General features: G+C 33.7%; 1 protein-coding gene across 1 annotated transcript; it reads right to left on the bottom strand.

Annotated features, from left to right (window-relative positions):
• Positions 1 to 5,533: 5,533 nt before the first annotated feature.
• Positions 5,534 to 14,107, bottom strand: LOC130933138 (protein HASTY 1). The gene is made up of 22 exons (XM_057862670.1): positions 13,822 to 14,107; positions 12,579 to 12,680; positions 12,320 to 12,463; positions 12,138 to 12,218; positions 11,961 to 12,030; positions 11,449 to 11,519; positions 11,206 to 11,369; positions 11,021 to 11,092; positions 10,676 to 10,913; positions 10,279 to 10,341; positions 9,912 to 10,181; positions 9,222 to 9,335; positions 8,962 to 9,088; positions 8,712 to 8,881; positions 8,530 to 8,631; positions 8,278 to 8,381; positions 7,876 to 8,170; positions 7,520 to 7,749; positions 6,761 to 7,264; positions 6,358 to 6,649; positions 6,073 to 6,256; positions 5,534 to 5,986 (listed from the first exon to the last, which is right to left on the bottom strand). Exons 1-22 carry the CDS (start codon positions 13,930 to 13,932, stop codon positions 5,907 to 5,909), a joined length of 3,588 nt encoding a protein of 1,195 aa, XP_057718653.1. The 5' UTR covers positions 13,933 to 14,107; the 3' UTR covers positions 5,534 to 5,906.
• Positions 14,108 to 14,779: the final 672 nt, after the last annotated feature.

Below are 14,779 nucleotides of genomic sequence, written 5' to 3'. Positions count from 1 at the left end.
GCAGCACAGTAAGTATAAGCTGCCATCAAATACATACAACAATTTCAATTAAAGAGTTCACATTCTGAATCACATAGATAGATAGATAGATAGATAGATAGATACTGACCAAGAGGATAGAAGGCCACATATACAATTGCAGAAACCGCCGCCAGCAGGAGGCCCTCCCGGTGGTCCCCAAGGTGGTGGCATATTTCCTCTCCTTTTCTTTCCGTTCTTTACTTTCTCAATTCCTTTGTTGAATATAATGTCGTTACTTAGCTTGTAGTGTGAATGTATAACAGAGTATTATAAGAGGCAGAGAGAGATTGGGTGATTAAGTTTCTTGCAGAAGTGACTAGTGACTGAAAGATGGCGTTGTTTCTATACTCTCATCAACACACCAACTACCATTCGCTAACCTTCATTAGCTATATATTAATCAACTACCATTATTCTTTCTTCCCTTCAAACTAGACAACTCGACAACCGTTAGTTTAAACCCACAAATAACCTTCCTAAGATCACTGCAAAGACACTCAACAACAATACAATAATATATATATATATATATATATATATATATATATATATATATATATATATATATAAAGTAAAATAATATGGGTAATTTACATAGATAAATTGAATGAGAAAAAAATTATAAAAATATCCTAAATTGAATTTTGTTACATGCATATTTCTTTTGACTCTATATAATTTGAATTTAATTGATGCAGAATCTTTTTATATTGTTAATAATCTGTATTAGTAGTAAATCGAATTAAGCTAATTCGATTTACTATATATGTATTGTAGAATAATAAATCAAATCAAATTTATTCGATTTACTATTGATATATACACAATATAAATCAAATTAATACTACATAGAATTATAAATAACATACATATAATCCAATTTAGTTTAGAACATTAGTATAATTTTGAATTGAATTTTTTATATGTCTGAATTACCCTAATAATATACTAAGAACAAAAACAAAATTATTAATAATGTATATTTACTCTCTATTATACTCTTGTAATAGAGAGAAAATGAAAAGTCTCAATCTAACTATATTTTTCATAAATTTCACTTGTAGAACAATAATATACATATCTTTCTTTATATAGACATGAATTGTTAATAAACTAATATTTTAATGACCAAGTGACAAGGTAATTTGCAAAAGTTAAATTCATCTTGCTTTTATCTTTGACTTGTCAAACTTGTTTATGAGTTGTCATATTGAACTTAAAAATTTTTTCATATGAAAGCTAGTCACAATTTAATATTTCATAGAGCTTCTATAATAATATCTTGATCAATTCTTATCGATTCTTGCATGAAATTTTCATAGAGCTGCTTCATATCTCACTGTCTGGGCATTAGACCGGAGGTACATTCTGTTGCATAGAAGAGGAGAAAGATGCCGTCAAAAAGGGCAAACGAAGTAGTCAAGTAAATAACTAACTGCCAATGAGCTTTGGCTCTAATGATATCTCCCCCTCCCCACCTCAAAGGTCTAGGATTCAAATCCTAGAGAATGCAATCAAGGAAAAATGTGATAAAATGTGTAAGGAGTGTGTGCTGTGTTGTGTACTTAAAATTGGAGGTTATTCAATCCACTGGGGTACTAAGATTAGAGGTTGTCCAATCCACCAACCCAAAATAAAAAAAAGCAAATAACTAACTTGTTGGAAGTCGATTTTATCAGAGAACATGACTATTCTATATGGCTATTGAATGTGATTCTTGTAAAAAAGAAAAATGAAAATAGAAAATGTGTGTGGATTACTCAAACTTTAATAAAACATGTCTAAAAGACTCATTTTCCCTTTTCAACATTGATACTTTAGTGAATGCAGAAGTAAGGTACAAGTTTTTAAGTTTCATAGACACTTACTCGAAATACAACTAGATTCCAATGCATTAACTCGACGAGGAGAAGATGGTGTTCATAACGCCCGCATACTGTTACAAAGTTATGCCGTTTGGCTTGAAAAGTTCGGGAATAATCTACCAAAGATTGATGAATAAGGTCTTCAAGGACCACATAGGTAGGTTGGTAGAAGTCTACATTGACAACATGGTAGTTAAAATAGCCGAGCCGAGTAGTTTAATATTCGATCATCAACCTTTTTATTTTGGGACAATACGGTATTTTTATTAAAAAATTCGTTAAATAATAACAAAAGTTAGTCTTGTGGGGGTTTTATTTGTATTTTGTGGGGGTTTTAAACCTTCACAAACTATTAATCAATTTGTTTTTAAAAAACCCCTTTATTAATAGTGATTAAGTGAAGAAAAACTATTGATGAAAATGATGCCGTAAAAAAAAGTAACTATAGTACAAATATCTTAAAAAAAACATCAAATAAGAAATGAAAGAAAAAATTTTTAATGTTGATAATATTGGTATTAGTGATGATGACGGTACAGGAGATAATGATTGATAAAATAATAAAAATAATAAAGGCAGGAGTGATAATAATGAAGATGAAGAAGCTAGTGATAGTAGTGGTAATAATTAGTTATATTGTTAAAAAAAATTTGTAGAAGTTTAAGACTCCTACAAAATACAAATAAAATCTCCACAAAACTAATTTTTGTTATTATTTAACAGATTTTTTAATAGAGAAATCGTATTATCCCAAAATAAAAAGGTTGAAGGTCGAAATGTCCCTTTTTTTAGATAGAAATCACTTTGTCCTTCATGAAAATGGATAAGAACCGGATTGAATGTTTACTCATTATCTAGTAGAGTAGTAGAATTGTATAAAAAATTTAGGTTATTTTTAATAGAGTTAACTCAAATTTTAACGGTTAAATATTTTTGTCAAGACGAAACTTATTTTTAATGTGTACAAAATTAATTTTGTTCTTTTATAAATAATTCGATGAGCATTTTGAACATCTATGAATTGAAATTGTAGTTTTTTTTTTCCTAAAGGTTTAATACGAGGACCTCATATTAAAATCGAACAGATAAAATTTATTGTAATATCAAATGCAACAGTCTCCACTTCCCCTGGCAGTGTTATAATTAGGGGTGTCCATGGATCGGATCCGATCCGCATATCCGCGGTGTTTATCCGAATCCGATCCGAAAATTGCGGATATGGATCCGATCCGCAAGGCTTTCGGATCGGATCCGCACACTAATCGGATCGGATTGCGGATTTTGTGTTGGTATCCGCATATCCGATCCGCATATCCGCGTATCCGCAAAATTAAAGAAATAAATAAATAAATATTCTTTTTATGTTTTATTTCAATTAATAATTATCATATATGTTATATTATTTTAATTTATTATTTAAAAAAAGTATGTTTAATATTATTTTAAGAGTAAACATATTTAAAAGAATAGAAAAAATGAATTTTATTGATATTTTTTTAATTAAAATAAGCCTTTAAAAATATTTTTGTGTTTTGCGGATATATCCGATATCCGATCCGATCCGATCCGCAAATGTGCGGATCGGATCGGATCGGATCCAACCTTAAAAGTTGCGGATATTGGATCCGATCCGATCCGATGATTTTAATGCGGATCGGATCGAATTTTTGGCCATATCCGATCCGATCCGATCCGCGGACACCCCTAGTTATAATTGCAATTTGACACGAAAACCAAAGCAAATGAAGGTGATTCGTTTGTAGCTTATGGCACAATAAATATATAATCAGATTTATTTATTCAAATGTCTGTGTAACATAATACAATATCAAGTGAATATGCATTGGTATGATATGGCAGAACCGAAATTAGTTATTACATAACATAACACAAGCTAAATAATAATTCTTCTTGTTCTTCCTCCGTTGACACCCAGAGAGAGCAAACTCAATCTAATACAAGAACATTACAAGATCGTTTCAGGTAACGAAAAGAAGAAGGCGGCGTCTTGAACCTGGGAAGCTCATGGAGGGCCGGGTGGACCGGGAGGCCCAGCCGGCCCAGGTGGGCCAAATGGACCCCCAAAGCAATCTTGAAACAACCAGCAGCAGCACAAACAGCTCAGGCTGTCATATCCAATATCCATCATCAAATGGAATCACAAAATTCAAAATGACATAACGATAGAAGCAAATTAACTTCACTAGTTATAAAGCAGAGAATTTTCTTTTAGCTACATCATCTCTATATAACCATTTAATGTCAACTTATGATTCTTAATTTGTGAAAGTTCTTATCACTACTTTTCATTATCGGACAATTGGTTGCTACATACATAAGATAGAGTTCAAATTCCTATACTTACTTAAACGACAAACAAACTAATACTCGATCAACTCAAGTTAGTTCACTGCTTTCCATTTAAATAAGAAAAATGATGTTTTTACACCACTTTTTTTTATACATTCTTTATATACCTTTTTTGTAGTATAAAAGAGTCGTTTTATCTTCTCCTTTTTATTAATCACTTTTAATATCAAAAGTATAAAAGATAAAATAAATGTAATGCATATAACATTTTTTTTGTTTTAAATAATGCATTGCTTCTCGCATATAATTTACATTTTCGAAACTCAAAAAAAGTCCAAATTATACTTACCAAGAACCAATAATATCGCAAAAGCCACCGAAGAGTCCTGGGCCTGGCGGGCCTGGTGGACCCCAACCAGGAGGACCTGGGCCTCCTGGGCCTGAACCGCCTGGCCCCATATTTCTATGCGGGAATTTGTCTTAAACCAAATAAAATGCAAGACTCTGAACCTAAGAAAAAGGGCAAGGCTTTGATTTTGAGAGTCTTCAAGAATCAAGACTCTGAAAATCTAAACACCAACAAAAAGAAGAAAACTCTATGAAAAGATGTATGAAACCAAGAGGCAGAGTTGCAACTTGCAAGTGAGAGAGGATTCCTTTGGGATTTTTATAGAACACTAAATTAGTTAGCTTAGCCTCGAAGCACCTATTTATCTACTTGTTCCCGCACCTAATATTCAACTCAAGTTCAACCTTACTTTCAAACTAGCTTCTGCTTAAGTTGAAGGTTATTACTCAATAATAATTACAATTTTTGATATTTCGGAAATATTGGCTTTGAATGATTTAAACAAAAAGTAAATTGTTGAACTATATGAAATTATATGCATTATCATATTGGTTATGTTTCCCTCCCCAATATCAGAAAATAGGACACTCCCTAATGACGGGTTTCATTTCTTCACGATCATGCCTGAAAGAAATGATAAATATAAATACTTTAAACGAATATACACTTCAATATTTTAAATAATATAAGCCCAAATTATGATATTAAGTGGTCATTTCATAATTTTGGTTTATATAGAAATATTCAAGGCAAAACGTGTAACCAATTTTAATTTAGAACATCTACATCATTTTAAACTCCTTCATTTTATTAGCGTAAATTACCCTAATTATTATTTTACATTTTTCATGTTGCAACCGGCAACAAGTATTTATTGTAATTTTGCTTCAAAAATGGGGTAAGGGGGGAAAAGATTATATATAAAAAAAAAAGTAAAAAAAAAGGAACAAAAGGATCATAAAATACAGCCAAACTGAGTTATGGCAAATTGATATTTTTTTTGTTTGATAGATATGACAAATTGATGTTAAGTTATTAACATTTAACAAGACTCTGCATGCCAAAGAATAAAAGGCATGCTGCAATAACCCCCACTGTGCTTCAGTTATGTATGCTGACTAAAACCAAATAATACAAAATATAAAAGATTTTCCGATAACATATCTGATTCATGTGTTGGTGTTTGCTATAACAAGAGAGGAAGATCATAAAATCTACTACTTCCACTCAGTTTCCCACTTTCTAAGGTTGCAGGTGCGAAAATGTTCCTGTCACCCCTTGTTAGCAGTAAATAAGAAAAAACCCAAAATATTATGATTAGCTCACCCTGTACACAAAACCTTCCTGGAGCTCGGAATATTTTACATTATGGCAGCCAATCCCAAAGGTTCTCCATCATCAACTCTGGATTCAGAAGCATTGCCTGAGCTGCGTGGTCTTGCTGAAAAGCAGAAGTACCAGATGTAAAAAAAAATAATACCAACAAAACAGGATTGAAAAACTAACGCACAAAAAGCCATTGCTTACTTGAAACGTTTGTAATGATGTTCACACTTTTCTGAGCTGCAAGTGCTTTCAATTTGTTACCAGTTGCTAAGATAAGCAAGCTTTTCATGTGCTGCTTTTGCTCCTTTGGACTCAATGTTTTTGTTAGAGATTCCTCGAAAGCAAGCAAGTCGTGAGGGGTAATAGAAGGCAGAGACATTAAAACCTAAAAACGAGTTTGAAAGAAACATATTACTCAATAGCAATGTTCCGGTGTCAAATACTCTGCAAGGGTATGCTAAATGCAGCATTGGAAAATCAACTTACCTGCCGGGGAGCCGGGTGTCTATCACAAAGATACACAAATATTTCACGGCAAAGACCAATTAGATCAGCACTGATTATTGCATTTGATTCAAGGGCTAAGCCTTGAATAATTGCAGAAAAGAGATCTTTGGAAACAAATTCCACTAGTTCTGAATGATTTGTTACAATCGAAAGAGCTACCAACACAGAGCAATAAGAAGAAATCTTTGTCACAGCTTCACCATCCGTCCATGTAAAAGCCTCTAAACACATACGTAGTGTTGGAAGAGCCAAACCATGCTTCAGAAGGAAACTGTCGCACAAGAAATTGTAAGGAAAAGAATATAGAATCTCAATCTTAAGTTACTAAATACAAAAGAACTTCCATAAATGAAACAAATTACATGACAAGCAGAAAGCATACCCAACCATAGAGCTTGATGCAAATGTGTCCAAGCTTTTCAGTGAAGACGTGTCTAATCGACTAACGTGCCCAGACTGTTCCAAAGAAGGGATTCCAGGATTAAGGGGAGGAGAAGCAATTACAGAGAGAAGTGAACATATCTCTCGTGTGAGATCTCTCAGAAGCTTTTCCTCCATCACCTCCACTTTTAGGTCTGATCCGCTAACAATTTCAATAACATCTGGAACCTTTGCTCTACCGTCTTGTAGAAGACATGACCATGAACAGCTGAGCGCCTGCTGAGCATGGACAAATAATGGATGCAGAAGCTTTTCTAGCCAAGTCTCCCACATATTCAAAGGGCAATGCTTAACCAAAGGTATCAAAGCCGAATGAACAAGCTGCCTTATATGCCTGAACTCCATCGACTGTATGTTCTCCATTAGTGCAAACGCAACAGAATGCACATCCAAAGTTTTGAAAAAGGAATCCCCAATTGTTGTGGACAAACCCAATACATTATATCTGTCCATGTATAGCCCAAGGATCAATTGCTAAAATGGAAAAGTATATATACAATAATAAAGACGTCATAGTCTCTCGGATACAGAACTTTCTATTCACCAGGAAATTTTTATCTTTTGGTCTCTTTAGACACTTATTGCAAAAACAACACAATGAAGGGGGAATACCATTGAAGTCTTTCCTCATAAAGTATGAATTGTAATGAAAAGAAATGTTTTTTTTTCCTTTCTTGTAAATATGTATATGTGTGCTTACCCGCTGTCTCTGATTCCTTTTAGCCAATTTCGTATATCTGATTCATTAGGTTCAGCATATCCTTCCTTACTCTTGTCAACATTAGCCAATGAACCCTTTGGAACCTTGGGGTTCCCTTCCCCAAGAAGAGTGAACCTTTCAACATCACTCATGATCATTGCAGCTTGGATCTCTCCAGGTAAAGTTTGACGTACAGATGGAGACCAAAGGGAATGTATAGTGCGAAGTAGCTGGGAAATAAGACCACAAACCGCTTAATACAAAGTACTTAGTGAACATGCAAGATATTGAACCTTTTACAGAAGAATATTAGAGGAAACACAGTTTAGCAAGCCTCTTAAGGGAAGAATGCATACTTTCAACAGAGGAGTCAGCATCCATGATACATGGGGGGCTATTGGATTTATAGGAGTTGAATCCGGTGTTGAGCTGTTTTCAGGATTCCAATTAGCTTTCTTGATTCCACTCCTCTTAAGTGCCTTCTCAAAGAATGTCACACTGTGAAAACTTGACCACATAACTTGTGCTTCTGAGAACAAGTAAACCAGGCCATATGGTTCAGATAAATACTTATCCTGCCATTCCGAATGTGTCCACTCTTGGCTCAAAGGTTCCAATAACCATGCTAAAACTTCTTGCTGCTGTTGAATCCTGTGCAGTTAAGGAATAACAAGAAAAGGTTAATTAGATATCTTAACTGAGTATACACGAAAATGAAAGGAATATTGACAGAATTATCTGTTATATACGATCATTACCCAGCAACAGAAGCCATCACAAGAAAAGCTTCACCTAGAAGATTATGCTCTCCTCGAAGCAAACAACCTTCCCTTTGCAAACATCCAATGGTATTGGCAATGCCCTGCATATAACATTGCAAGAGTAAATAAACACACTAGATCTCCCAAACTATGCTCTGGACATCAAAGCACTTTCAACTTAAGATTATATGAATTGTCCACAAGACCAGCTACTTGAATTGTTGAACAACTGATGTTTAAAGAATACACCTTCATATGAGGCAGGATACTTTTATCAGCTGTTTTGGCTATCCGAATAAATGATGTACAAATCTGCAACCTTGCACGCCGTGCACTAGAAGTCGAAGTATCCTAACATGAGAATATACAATATTAAACTCTCCAGAGTTTCCCAGTAGTTGGAAATAAAGAAAAGGGGTTATAGAGGGAACCTTGACTGCAATGGGAAGGGATGTGAGAAGTTCAAAAAGTTTATTGATAACACTGCCAACTGCATCTGAGGAATACTTCAAGAAAGGGCCCATTGCATCCAAATAGTGACCAAGTACTTCCACAAGTGCAGGTTCCGTCCATTTCAATGAAAGAAATTGCTGAAGTAAACCTTCAAGACACAGCAACCAAAGATATTAAGGCAGTCCAACTACACATACCTAAAAACAGCATAAATAAGAATTAACTAACCATCAAATGTTCTTCGTAATGCAAACTGCATTTCAGCATTTGCCTTGGCAAAATAATTGGATTCATCAAAAACTGTACTCACAATATTCTCTAAAATCAACTGCATGCTTTCCATCAATGCTAAGTCCTAAAGTGAGAAAAGCACAATTCTTGATGGTCAGTTACACAAGCATGAAATGAAGTTGAGAAGACAATTAGAAATTATAAAATGTTAAACAATATTACAGTCCATTCAAAATCCAAATAGAATGTCTTTAAACCTGAGTTTGAGTTGGTGAAACCAAGAGATTCTTGATGATTGCATCAATTTTTTCGGAAACTTTAGCAGCTGCCACCAAGGGTTTGCAAGAGGAAACGAACCTAATCAACTCCAACTGTTTTGAGAACCAATCAGGGGTCAAAATTTTTATTGAAAAGGTTAAGCTGACTTGAAGTTCTATATATATGAAAAAAAAACGATGGGTAGAAAAAGAATTATAGCAGCAGAAAATAAAGTAAAATTGAAATAACAATAAAGGAAATTTGAGTTCACTGAAACTAAACTTACAAGTTTCCTGTACATATGCAAAATAAAAAAAAAAAAACAAAACAAAACAAAAAAATAGTTTTGTAAAAGGAAAACTAAAAACAGTAACATTTAAGCTTCAAGGAATATCAATAGACCACAAGTATTCTATTCTAGAAACTCGCAAAGTGAGAATTCCTTGAATCTATGCTGAATAAAAAAGTTTCCCGGAGATTCACATAAAGTCAATGGGAACTTTCAAAGTAATAAGTTGCTATTGGAACTTCCATATATACATCCAGATTCAGCAACATAGGAATATAGCAAATACAATCACTAATTGAAATTTTTATAGTAAACATAAAGCATATCTTAAAAATGAAAAAAAAAAAACATACTGTAGCAGACTATATTATTTAACGTAATGTACGAATGTTAAACATACCAGCCTAGAGCGATATTGGCTGAATTCACCCTTCCCCTCAAAGTCATCACTCCACAACTCCAACACCCCTAAAGACAGTGCAGTCTCAGGTAGGATTTTCTCTCTCTTGAGCATGTGAGGGAAAGATGTTTCCAAAATTGCACCACAGAAATCATCATTCACAAAGCTTAGAATCTTTTTCTTTACATTTTCAACATCTCCAGAACCTGAACTACTAACGGCTGAATGCGAGGAACTTTTTGGTTTTGACATTAAATCCCTCATTAGCACCTGCAAGTTGGGGCAAGAAATAGCAGTGATGAATATTTGGTACACAGCTTTGGCTAAAAAAGCCAGAACGACGATTTTATACAACAATTCAACATACCAGCCAGAAGTGCACAGATTGGAAATGAATGGCAAACTTGAAATGTCGGAAAAACCCCAGCATCTAGAGAGAAATACATGGAAACAAAATGAATGTTAAATCAAAATCCACAATAAGCACATTTCCAGTAAAATAGTAGTAAAATGATATGGGGAAATTTTCTCTTGAAAAATATAACACATGGAAAGAATTTTGTTAGACAAAATTTTGTAAATGTATTAGAAAGTCAGGATATTCTGTTAAGATGTAATTATCCTTTCAGTCAAGTTTCACAAGAACTAAAGTCAAACAGATGTATGAATGATGTTAAGATTAAAAACAAGAATATATGACAAATTTGTCAAAGAGAAACCAACCGAACATCTAATTCAATATTTTATAACTAATAACTAACTACCTGTTCAAGATAGAAAGGAAGTATGCTGCTATCTCCAGCAATACTTTGCAAGTTAGAAGCGCCTAGTGACACCATATTTTCACATATAAATTCCACAAATTCATATTCACCCTCATCTATAGATCCTGGATTTGAGCCAGATCTGTACAAAAACTCTCTAGATATGTTCATCAAGATTTGAAAGATAATAATCATAGCTTGGTCAAATTTAGAAGCAGAAGCATCGATGGGCCTCTTCCTACAATGACAAATTTAGGGTAAACCATGATACTGTTGATCAGTGACAATGAAAAAAAGAATAATATAACTAGAATATTTCAGCTATTACAGAACAACAATACATACCTTGGGGAGACAAGTTTGAAAAATTCACAAGCATGAAGCCGAAAATCAGGAGCAGATAGTAGGAAACCACATCTGTTGAGAGTTGGCAGAAACCAATTGGGAGGAAAAGCAAAAAGCACACAAGGTTATATACCAAGATTATTATTATTATTACATTGAGCTTGATTATAAATAAAGATATCTACCCATTAATGATGCCAGCATCGGCAAGATCGGACAATGGAGCCCACTCAGCATATGCATTTATTGCATTTAGTGTAGCTGTTACAGTAGCAGCATGCAGTTTGGCAATTTCCATCTGGTTTCTACCAGCTTCATTTAGTGCAGCTGCAAAGTGTGTTTCCAGTAACTGCAGGAAGCCTCACAACATTAACAATAATACTTGCATTTGGCAACAACTTCTAACAAGATTTGGGGAAGAGATTTACAGTGTATAGGAGTGGCAAAATTTCAGGCAGTGATTCAGTTAGGCCACGCAAGAGTAGCCTTCGGCGATCACCTGAGTACATAAAAATTGCAAGTAAGAAGGGCACCTAGCACTTCACAGAAAGGGAAGTCACTCGAGACCAAATGTGTTGGGTTGGGATCGTATATGCGATACTCTCCTTTACAACACCTAGTTTACTCATATAAACACACTCCAAGATCCAAAATCACCACTTTAATGTACCCCATTATATACAGCCCCTTCCCACATGGCCACATCATTGACTCCTTTTATTTTTTCGTTGTTTGCCAACATGGATGGTAGAGGGTTGAGTGTTGGTGAGAGAAATGGAAAAAATTTCACAAATACAAAATAATGTTTAGTCAATTATTAATTAACGGGGAAAACCCCTAATTCATAGAGTGGCTGTACAAAGTTTTAACTAGAAAACTGTGTATTACATTCTTTCACACACACAACCCCCTAGGTTAGAAAAATGAAGGCATTGTTAACCTTCTAAGTCTTCATTATGAACTGTAATATCTTCAGGAAGCCACCGAAGAATCATTGAAACTAATTCAGCCTGATACATAATCACAAAATGTAAGAAGCAAAGTAAGCATTTGAAACAGAATGAACTCCGGCAGTGAGGCAATAAAAATACTGCAAGTGGGGTAACATGAAAATTACTTGTATTGGACCCTTGCTGGATAGAGAAACCAATGATGGAAACATTTCCTTCCATAAATTAAGCCCCTCTCTTCTAATTATCTGTAAAAGAGCCACCAATTATAGATTATGCAATGCCCAATTGCAACTGTGAAAGAGTAACAAGCAACATAAATGAACATGAAGAGCATCATGATAAATACCTCAGCAACGAGGGCAGCCGTCTGGCTTTTAAGAGCCCAATCTTCACAGGGATCGGCAGTCTCAGACATTAAATCAATGGAGAGATTTGCAAAGTTCTTGTGCTCTGCGGGGCTTAATTCATCCCACCTTAATCGCACCAAATGCTGTAAAGATACATGGGTTTTATAAGCACAAGGGTAACAACTAAAATAAAATTATTATTGAAAAGCAAGATAAAACCCCTAGAAAAGGAAGGAGCAACAGGATTTGAGCTCGAACCTGCAGCATTTTAAAAGCATGTAAACGGATTTCAGAGGACCAGTTCCTTTTTACCAAAAGGAACGACGTGTTTGCCAATATCCGAATATCACCAGCCTTGATCTGAAGAAGTGTTAAATAGAATAGAATTCGGTAGTTAATGCCTAATAACAAACTACAAATATTAATCACCCTTAAGTAGCAGTTATAACAGGCTAATAGCACTACTAGTACCAGCAAGAATGGTAGAAAGAAATTAAATTTACATCAACAATGCAATGATACATAAGTTATTGACGACACAAGCTACCTAAAAAAATTGTAATCAATTAGGCTAAGGTTATCCTTTATTTGTATTTTAAATTGCAAATAAAATAAAATAAACCTGTTCTAAAAGAATATCAAATGAAGCAATCAATTACTACATCCCAAAAATATCAAACACAGACATATATAAAAGTAATGTGATTCCTGCCATCTATCATTCTCTAATTTCAATCAACAAAATGATTCCCCTTAGATGCGCATTAGCTGCACTCACTTCTTCCCAAAGCTCGGTTTCCTTAATTCATTTCCCTTTTGTATTTTTGGTATTTGTATTTTGAGTTGCCACTTGAAATCTTAATTTTGATGCTTAATGAATTATTTTAATTGGCAACGGAAAGTATAACTTAGAGATACACCCAATAGTAACCTATAATTACATAGCAACTTATGCCAGAAAACTTGAGAAGCTGGATGATTTCAAACTATAGATTAATAATTGCAGCTGGGAGCCTGTGCCATTCCTTTGAATCAAACACCGCACAATCTCTAACTGTTTTTCTAAGGAGTGTGTTATATATATACTAGGGCTTCATAATGTTGATTTGTCTACAAGGAACGATTGCCAAGCTTTCCAAAGGCAAATGAATCAATATATAAGGTCGGTTTTGTATTCTATCTCTGACTCCATCTTCATAAACAAATTTGTTTCTATCTCTTCTGATACAGTATACAAAATTACAAACGCAGCATAGAATATATGACTAGGGTTATTCCTTTGCAGTGAAAATGAAAAACAAACAAGCAAAGAAATGAGCAGAGATAATCATGAGATTTTACTGTGGTTAACAGAAACAAAGCGCAGAACAATGGAAAATGGAACAGCGAGATTATGCATAAAAGTGAATGTATGCAATGCATGATGATCGGCATGATGAAAGGAGAATGGAATTGAGCAGCGATGCCCTAAAGAGAGAGAAAGAGAGAAAGAGGGGGTTACAGAATCGAGAAAAGAGACGGCGGCTTTGCGAGCGTCGGGAGTGGAGGACCAATCAAGGGCAGTGGCAATAGCTTGGGCGACATTGTTGGCGATGGAGTTAGTGTCTTCCATTCTTTCCTTGCTTCACACTCTTTCCTTCCTTCCTTTTTCTTTTTGGTTTTGCTTTTGTTGAATGTTGAGAGAAACTGAAAGCCACACTCTTCTTAGTGAGTCAATCACAGTAAAGAGGCAGAGAAAGAGAGGGGGATTCCGTTTTATACGAGTGAGTGGGGAGATGGAGAATTGGAGAGAGGTGGGTGTTGGGTTTTAGTGACCACTTGAAATTCGGAAATTCTGATGCCCCTACTACACTCACTCTTCAAATGTTTTAAAAAAAAAAAAAATTGGAAACTCACGTGAACTTGATACTTGAGAGTGATTTGTTGAAAATTTAGTTAAATTAATTAAATTATCTAACAGCTTTTATTTATTAACTTCATATAAAGTCAATTGTACCTAAGTTTTTACCTTTAAAAAGTTATAACTTTTAAGCACATTTTTTTAATAATATAAAAGATACTCTTTTCTTAACTTTTATCAATTATTTTTAATATTAAAAATAAAATTTTCAAATAATATATCATATATGTAACATTTTTTATCTAACCAAATATTTATGTCACATAAAAAATATTTTTATAAAAAATATTAATTAAAATATAAATATATTTATATTAAATAATTTAATTAAATATATTAAATTATCTAATAATTCTTAATTATTATGATTTTATTCTATTGATAAGACATATTTATTTATGGATATAGCAATAATTGAAGAATTTAAATTTTTTAAAATAAAAAAATTGGTAACATAATAAAATAAAAAATTAATTATTATTAATTTTATAATTTTTATAAAATATATATTCTATTGTTTTAATTTAAAAATAATTAATCTTTATTTTACTAATTTTTT

This window comes from Arachis stenosperma, chromosome 6, assembly GCF_014773155.1.
Source record: "Arachis stenosperma cultivar V10309 chromosome 6, arast.V10309.gnm1.PFL2, whole genome shotgun sequence".
Taxonomy (NCBI): domain Eukaryota; kingdom Viridiplantae; phylum Streptophyta; class Magnoliopsida; order Fabales; family Fabaceae; genus Arachis; species Arachis stenosperma.
Note: the sequence above shows the minus strand (reverse complement) of the source record. Positions and strands in the feature narration are given on the sequence as shown.

Coding starts and splice junctions, on each gene's coding strand:
- LOC130933138 (XM_057862670.1), bottom strand. CDS start 13,932: ATGGAAGACACTAACTCCATCGCCAACAATGTCGCCCAAGCTATTGCC. Junction 7,750..7,875: donor TGCTGACTCCTCTGTTGAAA/GTATGCATTCTT, acceptor CTTATTTCCCAG/CTACTTCGCACTATACATTC. Junction 7,265..7,519: donor AAAGGAATCAGAGACAGCGG/GTAAGCACACAT, acceptor ATACATGGACAG/ATATAATGTATTGGGTTTGT.